Below are 14,241 nucleotides of genomic sequence, written 5' to 3'. Positions count from 1 at the left end.
GGGTTCTTGGATGTTCAATTTAACGCTATTTACATAGCGAACTGTTTAATAGGCAGTATTAGCAAGAGATCCAAAATTACATTAAACGACCACAGAATGACCTTGTCTAAAATGCTTGAGATTTTAGTTATGACCTCTGTTCTCATCACTAATTGCACAAACCTTTTTTATAATTCATTATAATTCAACCATTCCAACAGGTTAACCAAGTTACCAGGAAAATTGAAAACACTGCCTTGCACCAAGAAATTCTTTCACTACAACTTTTTCCCAGATAATTAAACAAAAGATGGAATCTATTAGACTATAACAGACATAACCTCTACACAGTAAACAATACAAGTGATTACAAGATATTAAGGAAAGAATTTGCAGGAAATATATTACATATCACCATTAACTACAAACAGAACTTTTTGATTACAAACTCATCGATTACACTAAGGTGAGGGTAAAAGAATGATCGTCTCTCTTCTTTCTCATCGGATGTCAAAAAGAATCACACATCAAGCAACTTGAAAGCATAGTGTTATTTACATAACATTACTGCTGTTAGCACACAATATTTGGCAAATGAAAATGTAGTGTAAAGATTTCTCCTTGAGAATTACTTGAAATCCCTCTATGATAAAAGATACTCTAGCCGGAAACATCATTGCTAGTTTTCTCTACTAGATCAGTTTCACTGCATTGCTGCCTTGATGATATCTTTAGATCATATGCAGGAGACTCTGCACGATTTCGGACATTGGTGGCCTGAATTCAGGTTCCGACTGCCCAACAAAGAGAAAGGATATGAGCGAAAGCTGACAGTTTGAAAAAACTTCAATCACAGACATTCAGTATGTTTTTCTAGCTATAGTAAAATGGCAATTTATCTTATTACCACAGAAAAAATGGCAATTTAGCTTTCGAAATAGCTCGAAAAACTCTCTCCCTTGATTGAGTTGATTCTAAGATTGACTCAGCATAAATAGCTAATACTAACAAGAAAGAGGTTTCTCTCAAATGCCTTTCTGATCTTCCAACATTAGAGCTTGTTTTCCTGTTGCACTTTGGGCTAGAAGGATTATGAAATATAGATTTAACGGAATTCCTATAACTTCCCGTCTCTAGGGATTTCATTAATTGCAAAATTCTAGACAGGAAGTTGAATGATATAAAGAAAATAGAGAGCAAATAATTGGTCTTTTGATCAATCCTGCACCAGCTTTGTTAGATTTCGGTCTAATTTATTGGCTTGAAGGCTTATAGGTAGCTTTGTTAGATTCTCTTGAATAGTTAACATGAAAACAAGCCAAGCAAGTATATAATGGACTAAAATATCTTGGGAGGAAAACAATTTTGTAGTAACTAATGATTTCTATTTATTAGGATTAACCAAATAACTATCACCATTCTGAAATTTCTATTAGCAATGACCAATTTCGGACATATCCTTGTAAAAATGGTCCATACAAGTTATAATTTGGATATCATCACTGTTATACCAATCTCAGTAATAAAAATGGATACTATGCAGGGATCGTAAACGGAAACCTTTCCCACTTTCACCTTCACATTGGACTAGTTACTACATCAGTAAAACAGGAGGAAATACAAATATAGCTATATTATATTAGATATATTAGTCATAAACTGTTAATAATGGTTATCGCACCTCAGCAGAAAAATGAAGTTCATCATATTACATCAGGAATCTCAATGGTTAGCCTGCTTGGTCTGGATTCTAAAAAAAATTCCAATTAATTATGTATATGATTTTTAGATAGTACTTAATTAAAATTACTCACTTTCTGGAAATATTTGTTGATTTTTATTAAGAGATGATATTTGTTAGTCTTCCCAAAAAATGTTTCTGGTAAGAAATCCATAATTCCAATTTATTAAAAAGTTTTAATCAAATGGGGAAAATTGAAATCAAACATATAACTTTTTAACATAAAAAACAACATTCTCCCAAGGTTATTGATTATTAAGGAGTTAACTATTGCTTTCATAACTTCATGCTAGCCAAATCATATAATTCTATCAACCAAAAGAGAGCAAAATGCTACAGGTAAAATAAAATGTGCTCTATAAACTATTCCTCATAGTTATATGCAGTCTACGGCGAAGTAATTGAATCCAAAACAGAGTCAGTGATCTACTGCTATACTTAGCCCCTGATTTATCAAAACCCTGAAATTTAACTGGATCAGAGCCTCTTAATCATTTTATGAACAGTAACCAGTAAAGTTTCTCTCACACAGAACTCAACACTGTAAGTGGAATTTTACATATCAACGGGACAAGAAAAACCTGTATAAGAAGAAACTAACCTGAATACACAAGGAAATTATGTCAGCAAACCGAGACAAAGACTTCGATGTATAAGAACCATTTAGGGAAGGATCAACCATTCTAGATAGTAAATCTATATCATGCAGCCGTGGAATAGCCCATCGAACTAGCAGCTGCTCCCCTCTAGGGCGGGACCTGGAAATCATATTTTAATGAGCTCAATGTCAATACATGTATTATTGTATGTGCAGTTTCAACAATAACAAAAAGTTTTCAAATACATTTGTCGAAACAAACTTTACCTGTCGTAAGATTTTCTTCCCGTGAGAAGCTCTAGCATAACAACTCCAAAGCTATAAACATCACTCTGACAAGAATAGCTTCCCAGTTCAAGTTCAGGAGCACCATAGCCGCATCCTTGCAACTAAAAGTTACACTGAGGTCATTAACACTTTATTCATCCACAAATAAATTATAAGATGGTCAGCTTCTGTTTCCAACTAAAATTAGCAGAAACACCAGATCTTGTCCTTTCATTTAAAGCCATCGAATTAGCAGCAGACAATCTTTTCTAACAGATTGCACCAACTTTTAGGAGCTAATTCATGCTTTAGGACCAAGTTTTCATATTAACGGGGCCACTTGTTGAAACCAGGAAGTGAAGAATGTAGTTTCTAAAAAAGTTAAAAAGAAGTGACTACAAGTTAAATGAAGATCACATACCAAAAGGCTAACATGCCCATTATGAAAAAGTACCAATTCCTGTTATAATTGTTTCTATTTTGTGGGAAGATTTGAAATTGGATTCCAGATTCTATTTTCAAACAATCAACTAATCATCAGAAATGTTAACTTATGGATCACCTGTGCTGTAGAATCAGATGACATCAGAGGTGCCAAACCACAATCTGATATACGCACAGCAAGCTCATCATCGAGGAGAACATTAGCGGACTTGAAGTTCTGGTGGACAATAGGTGGGTGACAAACTTCGTGCATGTACCTTTTCATTGAAACAGCAAGAAGCAACTCAATCCCTAAATGATTACAAGCTAAGGACTGTGCTACAGGAATAAATTGTGGGACAGCAAAGATTTAAGCTGGAAACAAGCAGAGGTGAGTTAACAGCCATTTGACCAGCAGAATTGATATCTACACATCATTAAAACATGTTACAAAGCGCTTAAAAGCTAGTATCATTCAGTATTTTTTCATACTTACTCTAGTGCTCTTGCTGCTTGAAGTGCAATGCGTACACGAGTACTCCAGGAAAGTTTTCTGTGGATCTCATCATCTAAGTGCAATGCTTCGTGGAGAGTACCATTTCTACAGTACTCAGAGACAAGTAGCCGTTGCCCATGCTCCGAACAGTAACCCACAAGTTTTACAATGTTTTCATGCTTAAGTCTAGATATATTGGACACCATCTCAACAAATTCTTGATCACTTTGACGCCTGGTCACAGCAGTATCCAGTTTCTTGACCGCCAATAGCTAACAAAACAAAGAACATCAAGAAATAGCTAAGTGTCGGCGCCTTCTGATTGTGACGGAAATTAAATAGGTTATACAAACATGAGGAATACAAATAGGTAACGGGAAAGCAGGAAACTATTTCAGAACATCAAGAGGCGTGTTAGGTTTATCTACGGTCTACAAAAGGAAACTGTTGCCATTGGACTACTACTGCTATGCGGAACTCAAATATAACGAAAACGGACCATCAAACATCTTCAGTACGATGTGTATAGAAATGCCTGCTACCACAAACCATGCTTTTAATACAAGTAACGAGTAATTTCCGCCTTTAAAGGGTGAAATGAAACTGAAAATGTCACACAGTATCTACTGATGTGAAGCTGGTGAAACATAAAGATGCTTACTTTTTTGGGAGACTCGGCTCTGTAGACTGTGCCAAGCATGCCTCCTCCAATAAGATTATCTTGAGAAAAGCTATTTGTATACTGCTGAAGAAAGGCAATGGTGAAGAACTCTGCAGAATTTACATTCTTCATCGCGTGTCTGACCGATGTAATTGGGGGTAAAATTGGATTTACAACCATCCTCTCAGCAGAAAGAGCTGAAAGAAAAGGTGGTGGCAGTGGCGGAAGAATATCCGATACCGTCGACTCCATCTCCGAATCTAGATCATCGTCTGTATATGATGTTGTACTCTTCATGCCTTTATGTTGCACAGCCTCTGAAGTATTCATTAAGATGTTCCCTTGAGCTTTCCCATTTCCAATCACTGGCCTCAGACCTGCTTCTTTTGAACATATCCATATTGTCATGACAAAAGCCATTAAGAACAATAGGTAAGCAATGATAAACAGAAATCCATAAGAAGAAAGTACACAAATGTACTATTTACCTTTTTCTGCATCATAATAAGGTTTTTGCACGGATTGATCGTGTTTAGGCCCCCCCTTGGATGAACTATATGCATATGCATGATGCCTCTTGGCTTCTTTTTGGGGCTCTCTTCTTTTTAAGAATTGTGACATCAAAAGGCAAACACCCAATCCAAGTATGACAAGCGTAAGTAATCCGGCTATAGCAATAACTTTGACGTGTTTGGTTGAATTACTACTCTTTTGCCTTCCAGAGTGTTGTAATCCTTGTCCTGATGGTACAGTAAATGGCTGTGAAGGGGCTACATCTGGAGAAAGCACTGCAAATGGTGCTGGAGAAGGCGATATCACGGGGGGTGAAGGGATGATAGTAGTGTTAAAGGGGTTCCCTGCACGTCTGACCGAATATATAGAATTCACCATGTGAGGTAGCGACGTTTATAAGTATGCAAAAAGAACTTTTCATGAAATAAGAAAAAAGCTAATCTAACTGGCTTCCCTAAAGTGCACCAACTGACTATTAAGGCCATGTGTAAGGCTAGCCTATCAAGAAATGTTTCATGTTGATTATTCATCCATTGTAAGTTCAATCTAACCCCCAGGCCCCACTTGTGGGATTACACTTTTTTTTTTGGGTTGTTGTTGTTGTTGTTGTTGTTGTTGTTGTAAGTTCAATTTGACCAATCAAATTGTTCAAGACTGTCAGTTTTATCAAAAAGGTCTTTCAAAAACCTCAAGAGTTTTCACAACAAACACCACCTATATATGATAATTCTCACAGAAAATAGAATTTAGCTAAAGTTATGAGTGATTTAAAGGATGATGCATAAAGTAGAACAGATAAAGACGACTAATAACAGCCCCTAATTGGGATTGCAAATAGTTGATTGATTGATTAAATAGTGATTCATAAGGTGGTTCATATGCAGTCTTCATCAAAAAGACCATGCATATTAGTACCCCTTTTTCCAGCCACTGTACCAATTTATTTAATCTACTCCTGGTCTAATTGTCAGTTCATGAGAAACAGCAGTTATACTGGCTTCCCATAAAAATCTATTACAAGCACAGCTACACCAAATATCTTCAGGTCAAAATAGTGCAATCTTATCTCTAGCCCTAAAAAAAAAAGGGCAGCCCGGTGCACTAAGCTCCTGCTATGTGCGGGTTCCGGGGAAGGGCCGGACCACAAGGGTTTATTGTACGCAGCCTTACCCTGCATTTTTGCAAGAGGCTGTTTCCACGGCTTGAACCCGTGACCTCCTGGTCACATGGCAGCAACTTTACCAGTTACGCCAAGGCTCCCCTTATATCTCTAGCCCTAGAAACCTCAAAAAAATTGGATAAAATACAGAGAGATGAAGCCAAATTAAAACAAAGAGAAATAAGATACTCCAGTTCATATTCAGAACTTGAAGACTGAGTAAAATGGATTTCAATCAGTTCAAAAGAAATTTCAGAATAAACACGGCCAAAATTTCTAGGTTTTACCTGAAGGTGGGGATGCTCAACAATTTTGATGGTATAGGCCCAGAGAACAAATTATTCTCTATGTTTCTGCAGAACAAGAACGTGACCAAATTATAAGCACAACATTGAGCAGATGATGACATAGCTAAAAGCATTATCCATAATGACGGAAAAACTATTCGTCGAGAAGATTACAAATCTGTTAGAGCAAGATCTTGCAAAACATCAAGGATCCCAGAAAGCTGATTGTTCTGCAAGTGTCTGCAAATGGCCAAACATAATACTCAAAACTGTATAAAATTCACAATCAATACTACATTCACAAATTCAGGTCAGCAATTAGTTAACATCCTGATACCATTCAAGTATATTAAGTTTAGTGGTTGGGAATTGAGATACTAGACAAAATCAATCAGTTATAAAGTATTCTTCAATATCCATCAGTTAGCTTCATCGCAAGAAAGACATCTGGACGAACCAACATTCAGCAGAACCATACAATAGTTTTTTTTTGATGGGTCCATACAATAGTTCCATATGCTACACAAATTATATTTACCTTTCTTCTCATTTTAAATTATGTATGAGCGAAACTTTTGTTCGACTTCTGAAGGAATTAAGGACATATTTGAACTTCTATAAGTGTTTCGAAAGAAGATAGCACTCATTTCACATAGCCGGAAAAGTAGATTCCCCTGATTATCATACGAACAAGGAGAAAATACATACAACGTAGTAAGTGACGACAAACTCCCCATTGAAGGAGGCAGCTGACCACTTAAACTGTTCCCAGATAAGTCCCTGCAGAATAAGAACATGAAGGGCTAAATATAAGCACTAAAATGGAACTTCATCCCTAGCGAAAAAGGTTAAAGCTAAAAGAAGTATGCCTACATATTAATTAAAGTCTTAAGCTGCTGAAAGGCATCTGGAATAACTCCATTAAGATGATTGTTGTTCAGCGACCTACATGGAAAGAAATAAATGTACTGAAAACAGAAGTATGGTCATAAAAAAAGAATATCAACATAAGTCAAGTAAATAAAACTTACAAGTCCGATAATTGCCCTAACGAGGATAGGGTGTCTGGAATGCTCCCAGTAAGCTGGTTACCGGAGAGAGACCTATATATAAACAAATACCATAACAGGATAAAAATGTGGATATAGGTTGCGCTAATAACCTATAAACTGGTGAAAAAGCTTGGCAAGGACAAAGATCAACAACTTACAAGGTCTTGACGGTAACAGGCAAATTGGATGGTATACTGCCTCCAATATGGTTGTTACTGAGATCTCTGATTTCATCGACACACAAAGTGTAGACATTTAACACAAGTTGAAACTCACGAAGTTAAATCAATGCATTCATAAAGATAAAGAAGGCACCAACATTTGTATGATTGAAGCAAAGCTTCCTATGCCTTCACTTAGTTCACCTCCCAAATTTGAATCATTTAGTACTCTGCCAAAAAAAATTATTACTATAAACTGGCATCTAACCATGTGAGAAACACAAGAAAGAGAATTCTTACATTGCAGTTACATTGGAGTTGACACAAAGTACACCATGCCACTTATCACCACAAGGGTCTAATCCATATGGCACCCATCCAGGAAGCAAAGGGTAGCCCAGACTTGTATACAAACTATTTATAGCAAAAACTGCAGAGCAAGAAAGAAAAAAAAAACCAAAATCACGAACTTCACCTAATTTCTTTCTTATCCATTTTCTTTTTACATAAAAATTCCAACCGTGACTTCACAAAAAGATGACATGAATCATAAGTAGTAACAAAATTAAATTATTGAGACATTAACACACAACACACATTATTTGAAGTACCCAAAATTCAAAACACTGAGAAATTATTATACCATCACGAGGATCAGTAAACCCTTTGCAATCTTGAACAGAAAAAATTGCAAACACCAACAAAATCTTCACATATGTTCCACGCATCATGTAACCAATCATCAGTAGTGGAAACTCCAAGAACTCAAAGTTTCTGCTTCCTCTTCTTCTGTCTTTTTTGCTACAAACTTTTGCTAAACCTCTGTAAAACCCACAAAAATCTTGACTTATAACAGAAATTAGAAGACCTCCAACAACCAAAAGAACCAAAAAATGAAAACTATATTTCAAAAAGAGAATACAGAAAAACAGTGTAAGAAAAAAAACACATATCAAACAAAAACCTGCAAAAAGAATAGTAGTATCAAAAAAGCAAGACGGTCAAATACTGAAGACCCATCATGGAAAAGTTCAAAAGGCGTGAAAAGAACACATCTTTCAATACACAAATTGGTACATAAAGATTCAAACTTTATGAAGTAAAAAAAAAAACTATTAAAAATTGGTAAAGTTAGAAGTAGTGAAGAAGTCACAGCCACAAGACAGAAGCAGTACTTCAAAACAGTTGATTACAGACGAGAAAAGTTGGGATGTGTTGTTTTACCCTTTACTTTTGTGTCTCCAAACTGGACAAAGACAAAAGATAAACACTGCTTTAAGTTTTGAGTATATCTTCTTTCATATGATAAATCTTGATTTGTGTTTGGTACATCCTAATTTAATCCCTTTAATGTAGGGAACCAAATATACAATTTTTCCTAGAAGAACGTTAAAGTTCGTCAAGAATTTCCATTATTTGGATTTGAATTTATACCGACTGTACCGTTGGGTGCTGTGTAGAAAATAACTTATACTGTACATGGTGGCTTTCTACAGTGGCCCCACTATGAATCCGTCTACTAGTCTGTTTGGCTAAATATTAATTTTTTTTAAAAAAATTAAGATGTTCAAACTTTTATGAAGGAAAAAAAGTATTTTTAGATAGAATTAATTTTTTGTAAGTAGAAAAAAGTAATTTCTTCCTAAAGTACTTTAAAAAAATATATTTTTTAGAAAAAAATACTTTTTAAAAGCTTGAACAAATACTAAGTATAGCCAAGTAAAATACTTTTTTTAAAACAAAAACTTTGAAAAAATTACTTTGATTTTAAAAGCTCGGCCAAACAGCTATCGCTATGCTTAATGGGAAACAAAATTTATACTAATATCTTACGTATTAGGGAGTAACATTTGGTAGGCACAAATAGTGTCTTTTTCCCCTTACACTAGCGTTTGAATAGAAAAATTGCAAGAAAAGACGATGAAGTACGTAAACGTTTCAGTAGAATCATTGCAAGAAAATAGAATGAAGTACGTAACTTTCCTACGTCAATTTTGATAGTAAATGTTCTAATTTATCTATTTTTAGTAGCTTAAATGTAATTATGTCTAAATAATTTTTGAAATATCTAGTTTTCAAACTCCAAAAAAAAAAAAAAGAGGTCGAATCTGATGGTTAAAAATGATGACCANATATCCTTTTTTTTTGCTTAGATTTTTGAAATATATATATATATATATATATATATATATATATATATATATATATTTTCTTTCCGTCTTGCATCTAACGTTGGTGATCACGCTTAAAAATATGGAAGGAGATCTTTGCGTTGATTCTTGGAGAGAAAGAATTCTTATTTATTTGGGTTTTAAATTTTTATATGTGCTTGACTAATTTTGATAAGTCTATGATTAATGACTACAGGTTGATAAGTTTACATACCCGAACCCTTAAACTTGACCACTATTTTCATTTAGACACCTTATCCAAAGGAGTGACCTATTGAACACTTAATGTTGATTGAAAATGTGTCTATTAAACACCTAAATGGAAACTCCTCACAAAAAGGTAGTGCGTGAGTCTCAAACGCAGTAATGCTATAAAGAAGCCAATTATGAAATGACATGTGGACAAAACTTTCCTGGCAACTCCTTCTCGTCTTCTTAATTTCACCATGCCCACCATTTTATTTCTCCATTTCCCCACATATCTAATTACACCTTAAAAATTATTATCAAATACACGGACGCTAATTAGTGATTGCCTAAAAGGAGTTGAAGTATGTCTATAATTATAAAAATCTAAAACTCCATAGAAACTCCTGCTTACCCTTTCTCTGAACAAAGGATGTACAAACCAACGCTAAAAGAGTTTTTTCTCCAGATGGGTGAAATTTGCAGAAAAAAATCCATAATTTGCTTCTTGTTTCGCCTTTTTGTTCTAGTTATCCAAAATAATATCTCCGAAAGTGGAGTGGTGGAGTTGTTTGTATATGAGTGCTCTGAAGGTGGAGGGTGGTGGTTATAGAGAGAAAGAGGGGAATGATTGGTGTTTCTTATGGTGGCTGAGTCTCGGCGTTGGTGGCTAGGATGGCGGTGACAAGAGAAAAGATGAGAGAGAAGAAAAAAACAAAAAATAAAAACTTACTCCTACTATGTTTCTTCACGCTCTCACAAGGAGTGCAATATACGCACACTGCCATGTCAGCAATGTGTCTAATTGACACATTTTCAATCAAAATGAAGTGTTCAATAGGTCACTCTTTAAGATAAGGTGTCTAAATGGAAAAAATGGCCAAGTTTAAGGGGCCATCTATGTATTTGGCCTTTTTTATTTTATAATAGAAGACGCAAGAAATTGGGCAAGTAATATTAAAATTGAACTACTAACAGATTTAAGTTCATTTAAGTTATCGCACAAAGTTGCAAGAAATCCATCCAGATGAACATGAAAGAAATGCAAATAGCGCAGGCAATTAAAGAATTATCATGCAGAAATAGAAACGTAGTTAACCAAAGAAAACCCAATTAAAACTATATATCGATCACATATTAGTTAAATCCTTGTTGAAACTAATACTATATGTTTGCAACCCTTATTTGCAACATTTTATTGCACCTGAACTTCCCGTATTGATACTAACTAGTATTAGTACCCGCACGGATGCGCGGACACTAATCATGTCAAATATTTAAATTATTTGAATTGTGTGTAAATAATCTTAAAATTTACACTTTCTCAGTAAATATAGATAATCATTGGATATTAACTACATGAAAAAAATTAACCATTTCTTCTATTTTTCTTTTTTGATACCATTCTTGCCGGTGTCATTGATCCTAAAAATAGTCAGGAAGCAAAATAATAACTCATATTTATGGCAAAACAATCAAATGTTGAGACAATGAATGACTCTTTGTATAAGACTTAACTCTTTTACTACTACTTGAACTCTTATTTGGTGTGTTGATATCTCTTAAACAATATTTCTTTCTTAAAATTTCAGTTTCTAAAATATTATATTTCAATAATAATTATTTTTATGATAATATAATTAAAAATATTATTCTTAATTCAGAACTCATTTTAGTTGGCTATCTAAAAATATAAAATTCTTTAGCCAGTGAATTTTTTTTACTCCATTTTGATATTTGACATTAACCGTGTTAAATATCTGAGTTATTTGAATTATATGTAAATAACCTTAACATTTAAACCTTCTAAATAATTATAGATAATCGTCAGATATTAATTAAGAAACACTACATGAAAAAAGACTAACATTTTCTCAATTCTCGTAGTGATAATTTTATTTTTGCACTATTCTCATAGGTGTCATTGGAACCTAAAAATAGCCACAAAGTGAAATAATAACTCATATTTATGGCAAAGCAGAAAGGTTGACACGATATAAACGATTCTTTGATTACGACGTGACTCTTATACTACGACTTGAACTCTTATTTGGTATGATTTTATCTTTCAAAAAATATTTCTATTTTGAAATTTCAATTTCTAAAACTTTATATATATTATAATAATGATTATCTTTATAATGATGCAAGCGAAGATATTATTCTCAATTTAAAATTTACTTTAATCGGCTATCTAAAAATTTAAAGATTCTTTGGCCGGATTTATTTCAGTATGACTCCATTTTAAGTTTATCGATATCTCTTTCCCCATAATTTGAATTTTTAATACCCTATTTATACAAAAAAAAATTATTCTTTGAATCATTAAATATTAAATTAGTTGATTATTACTATAAAACATTGCATATATTGTCTTAAAATTGTCAAGTTGTTTATTTTTCTACACCATCATTGGCTTAACCTCAATGCAAACTACTCAAATTGCATCCCAATTAAAATTCGAATATCACATCAGTTTGTTAGTAATAGTGATTTTAAAAAAATGTAAATTAAAAAATATGTTCTAAGATATGCTTATCTTATAATCTATGTATTTGAGTTGGAAAAAAAAATATTTGAAATCGATGAGACTAACTTTCAAATTTTTTTATACTCAATAAAAATGAAACATAAGAAGAAATTTGTTGTCATCTTTTATTTCTCGTTTTTAGATCTTTCTAACATATTTTTCAATATTTATTTTCTTCTATCTTATTTTTTTATGTCATTATTTCTTTTCTTACAAAAAATTAATTTATTTCATTATAAAAGGATGAGTTTTAATAAAAGTTATCTACATATGAACTTCAATTATATTTTTATTCTTTGGTTGAAATTATATTTTTCCTTTTGGCGTTATCTAATTAGCCTAAATAGGTGCTCGCCCGATCACTTAAATTAAAAAAATTGAATGATGTGTAATTTATATATAATTCATATATAATATGTGTATAATCGTGTGTTGTCGGTATATCGTATATTTATATTAGCTATAAAAAGTAAACAATAAATATGGCCGGATATTATGTAATTATTCCATAATATTTCGGTTTTTTGAGTTTATCGATGATATAACTTCTATTATAATAATTTTAAAACTCTCTGCTAATGCTAAAAAAATATCTTATCTCTTTATTATCTTTGAATTTAAAAAATTAAAGAGTTTTTCCAAATAATTTGTTTACATTTTAAAAAAAAATATTTCACATCATACCCATTTTTTCTTTATATATACTCTTTGTTACGCTTAAAAGTCGCTATAGAAACTATCAATTAGAAACTAATTTATCTGTTGTTGAGTTTGGAAATAAAACGTTCACATAATGTAATGATTCAAACTAATATTCTCCAACGAAAAAAATATTATACCTTTGCAATATTGGCTTGACTACAGCTAAATGAAGGGGTTTCAGCTTATACCCTTTAATTCTTTGAATGTGCTAAATTGAAATTAATGATAACAATTGTATAGCCAAAGTTTTGTTATTTGTTTGATGTCCATTTATGCAAATTGACTCTTCAAACAAATATTCTTCAAGAAGAAAAAAGAAATAATTTTTTTAAAATATTGACTGATTTTGTGACGACCCAAAGGGTCATCACCTGTTTCCTCATTCATTCCTCGCTTCCGAGGCCTTGAAAACCTCATTTTTTTACTTGTCTCGATTTGCGTGCGCAGTCCGGGCGCGTAGCCGGAAAGCTTATATGTTAAATTCTGTGAAAAATTTCAAAATGTGGCTTTAAAATGATTAAAGTTGACTTTGGTCAATATTTTTGGTAAACGGACCCGTGATTTGACGGTACCGGAGGGCCCGTAGAAAAATATGGGACTCGGACATATGCTCGGAGTCGAATTCCGAGGTCTAGAGCCCGAGAAATGAATTTTTCTGTGAAATTGTTTTTTTTAAAATTATTAAGGATAATGGAAATGAAAATTTATTAAAAGACTGTGGTATCGGGCTCGTATTTTGGTTCTGATGCCCGGTACAAGTCTTATATGTGATTTAAGCGCTTCCTGTAAAATTTGGTCGAAATCGGACGTCATTTGACGTGTTTCGGACCTAAATATCTAAAATTTGAAGTTTATGAAGTTAGAATGAAAAATGATGATTTTGAGGGTTGATTCATTGATTTTGATGTTGTTTTGGCGATTTGATCGCTCGGTTAAGTTCGTATGAGGTTGTTGAGTTAGTGTGTGTGTTTGGTTAGGAGTCCCGAGGGCTCGGGAGTGATTCGGAGGTGGTTCGGGATGTTTTTGGCCTTAGAGAAAGTTGCAGAAAATCTGCAATTTTTGCACAGTTGTTCCCTCCTTCGCGATCGCAATCTTCAGCCCGCGTTCGCGTTCCTTTGGCTTTTTCCTCTTCCGCGTTCGCGTACTCGGTCACGCGATCGCATAGCTTCGGCATTTCCTTCAATGCGTTCGCACCAGTAGACTCGCGTTCGCATAGACCAAACTTTTGAACCCCCAGTATTTCTTCTACGCGTTCGCGTTACCATCCACGCGATCGCGATGACCAGTCAGTGGGACCTTTCGCGATCGCATCCCT

The 14,241-nt window shown here is 33.7% G+C and overlaps 1 protein-coding gene across 1 annotated transcript; it reads right to left on the bottom strand.

Moving 5' to 3' along the window:
• Positions 1-275: 275 nt before the first annotated feature.
• LOC109240530 (protein STRUBBELIG-RECEPTOR FAMILY 3-like) lies at positions 276-8,764 on the bottom strand. The gene is made up of 17 exons (XM_019407184.1): positions 8,562-8,764; positions 7,981-8,159; positions 7,638-7,767; positions 7,496-7,567; positions 7,335-7,400; positions 7,156-7,227; positions 6,998-7,069; positions 6,833-6,904; positions 6,299-6,364; positions 6,125-6,190; positions 4,654-5,030; positions 4,166-4,548; positions 3,505-3,776; positions 3,148-3,286; positions 2,586-2,707; positions 2,322-2,478; positions 276-773 (listed from the first exon to the last, which is right to left on the bottom strand). The coding sequence occupies exons 2-17, from the start codon at positions 8,078-8,080 to the stop codon at positions 711-713; spliced, it is 2,229 nt and encodes a 742-aa protein (XP_019262729.1). The 5' UTR covers positions 8,081-8,159; positions 8,562-8,764; the 3' UTR covers positions 276-710.
• Positions 8,765-14,241: the final 5,477 nt, after the last annotated feature.

The sequence above is a fragment of the Nicotiana attenuata genome, unplaced genomic scaffold, assembly GCF_001879085.1.
Source record: "Nicotiana attenuata strain UT unplaced genomic scaffold, NIATTr2, whole genome shotgun sequence".
Classification (NCBI taxonomy): Eukaryota; Viridiplantae; Streptophyta; class Magnoliopsida; order Solanales; family Solanaceae; genus Nicotiana; species Nicotiana attenuata.
Note: the sequence above shows the minus strand (reverse complement) of the source record. Positions and strands in the feature narration are given on the sequence as shown.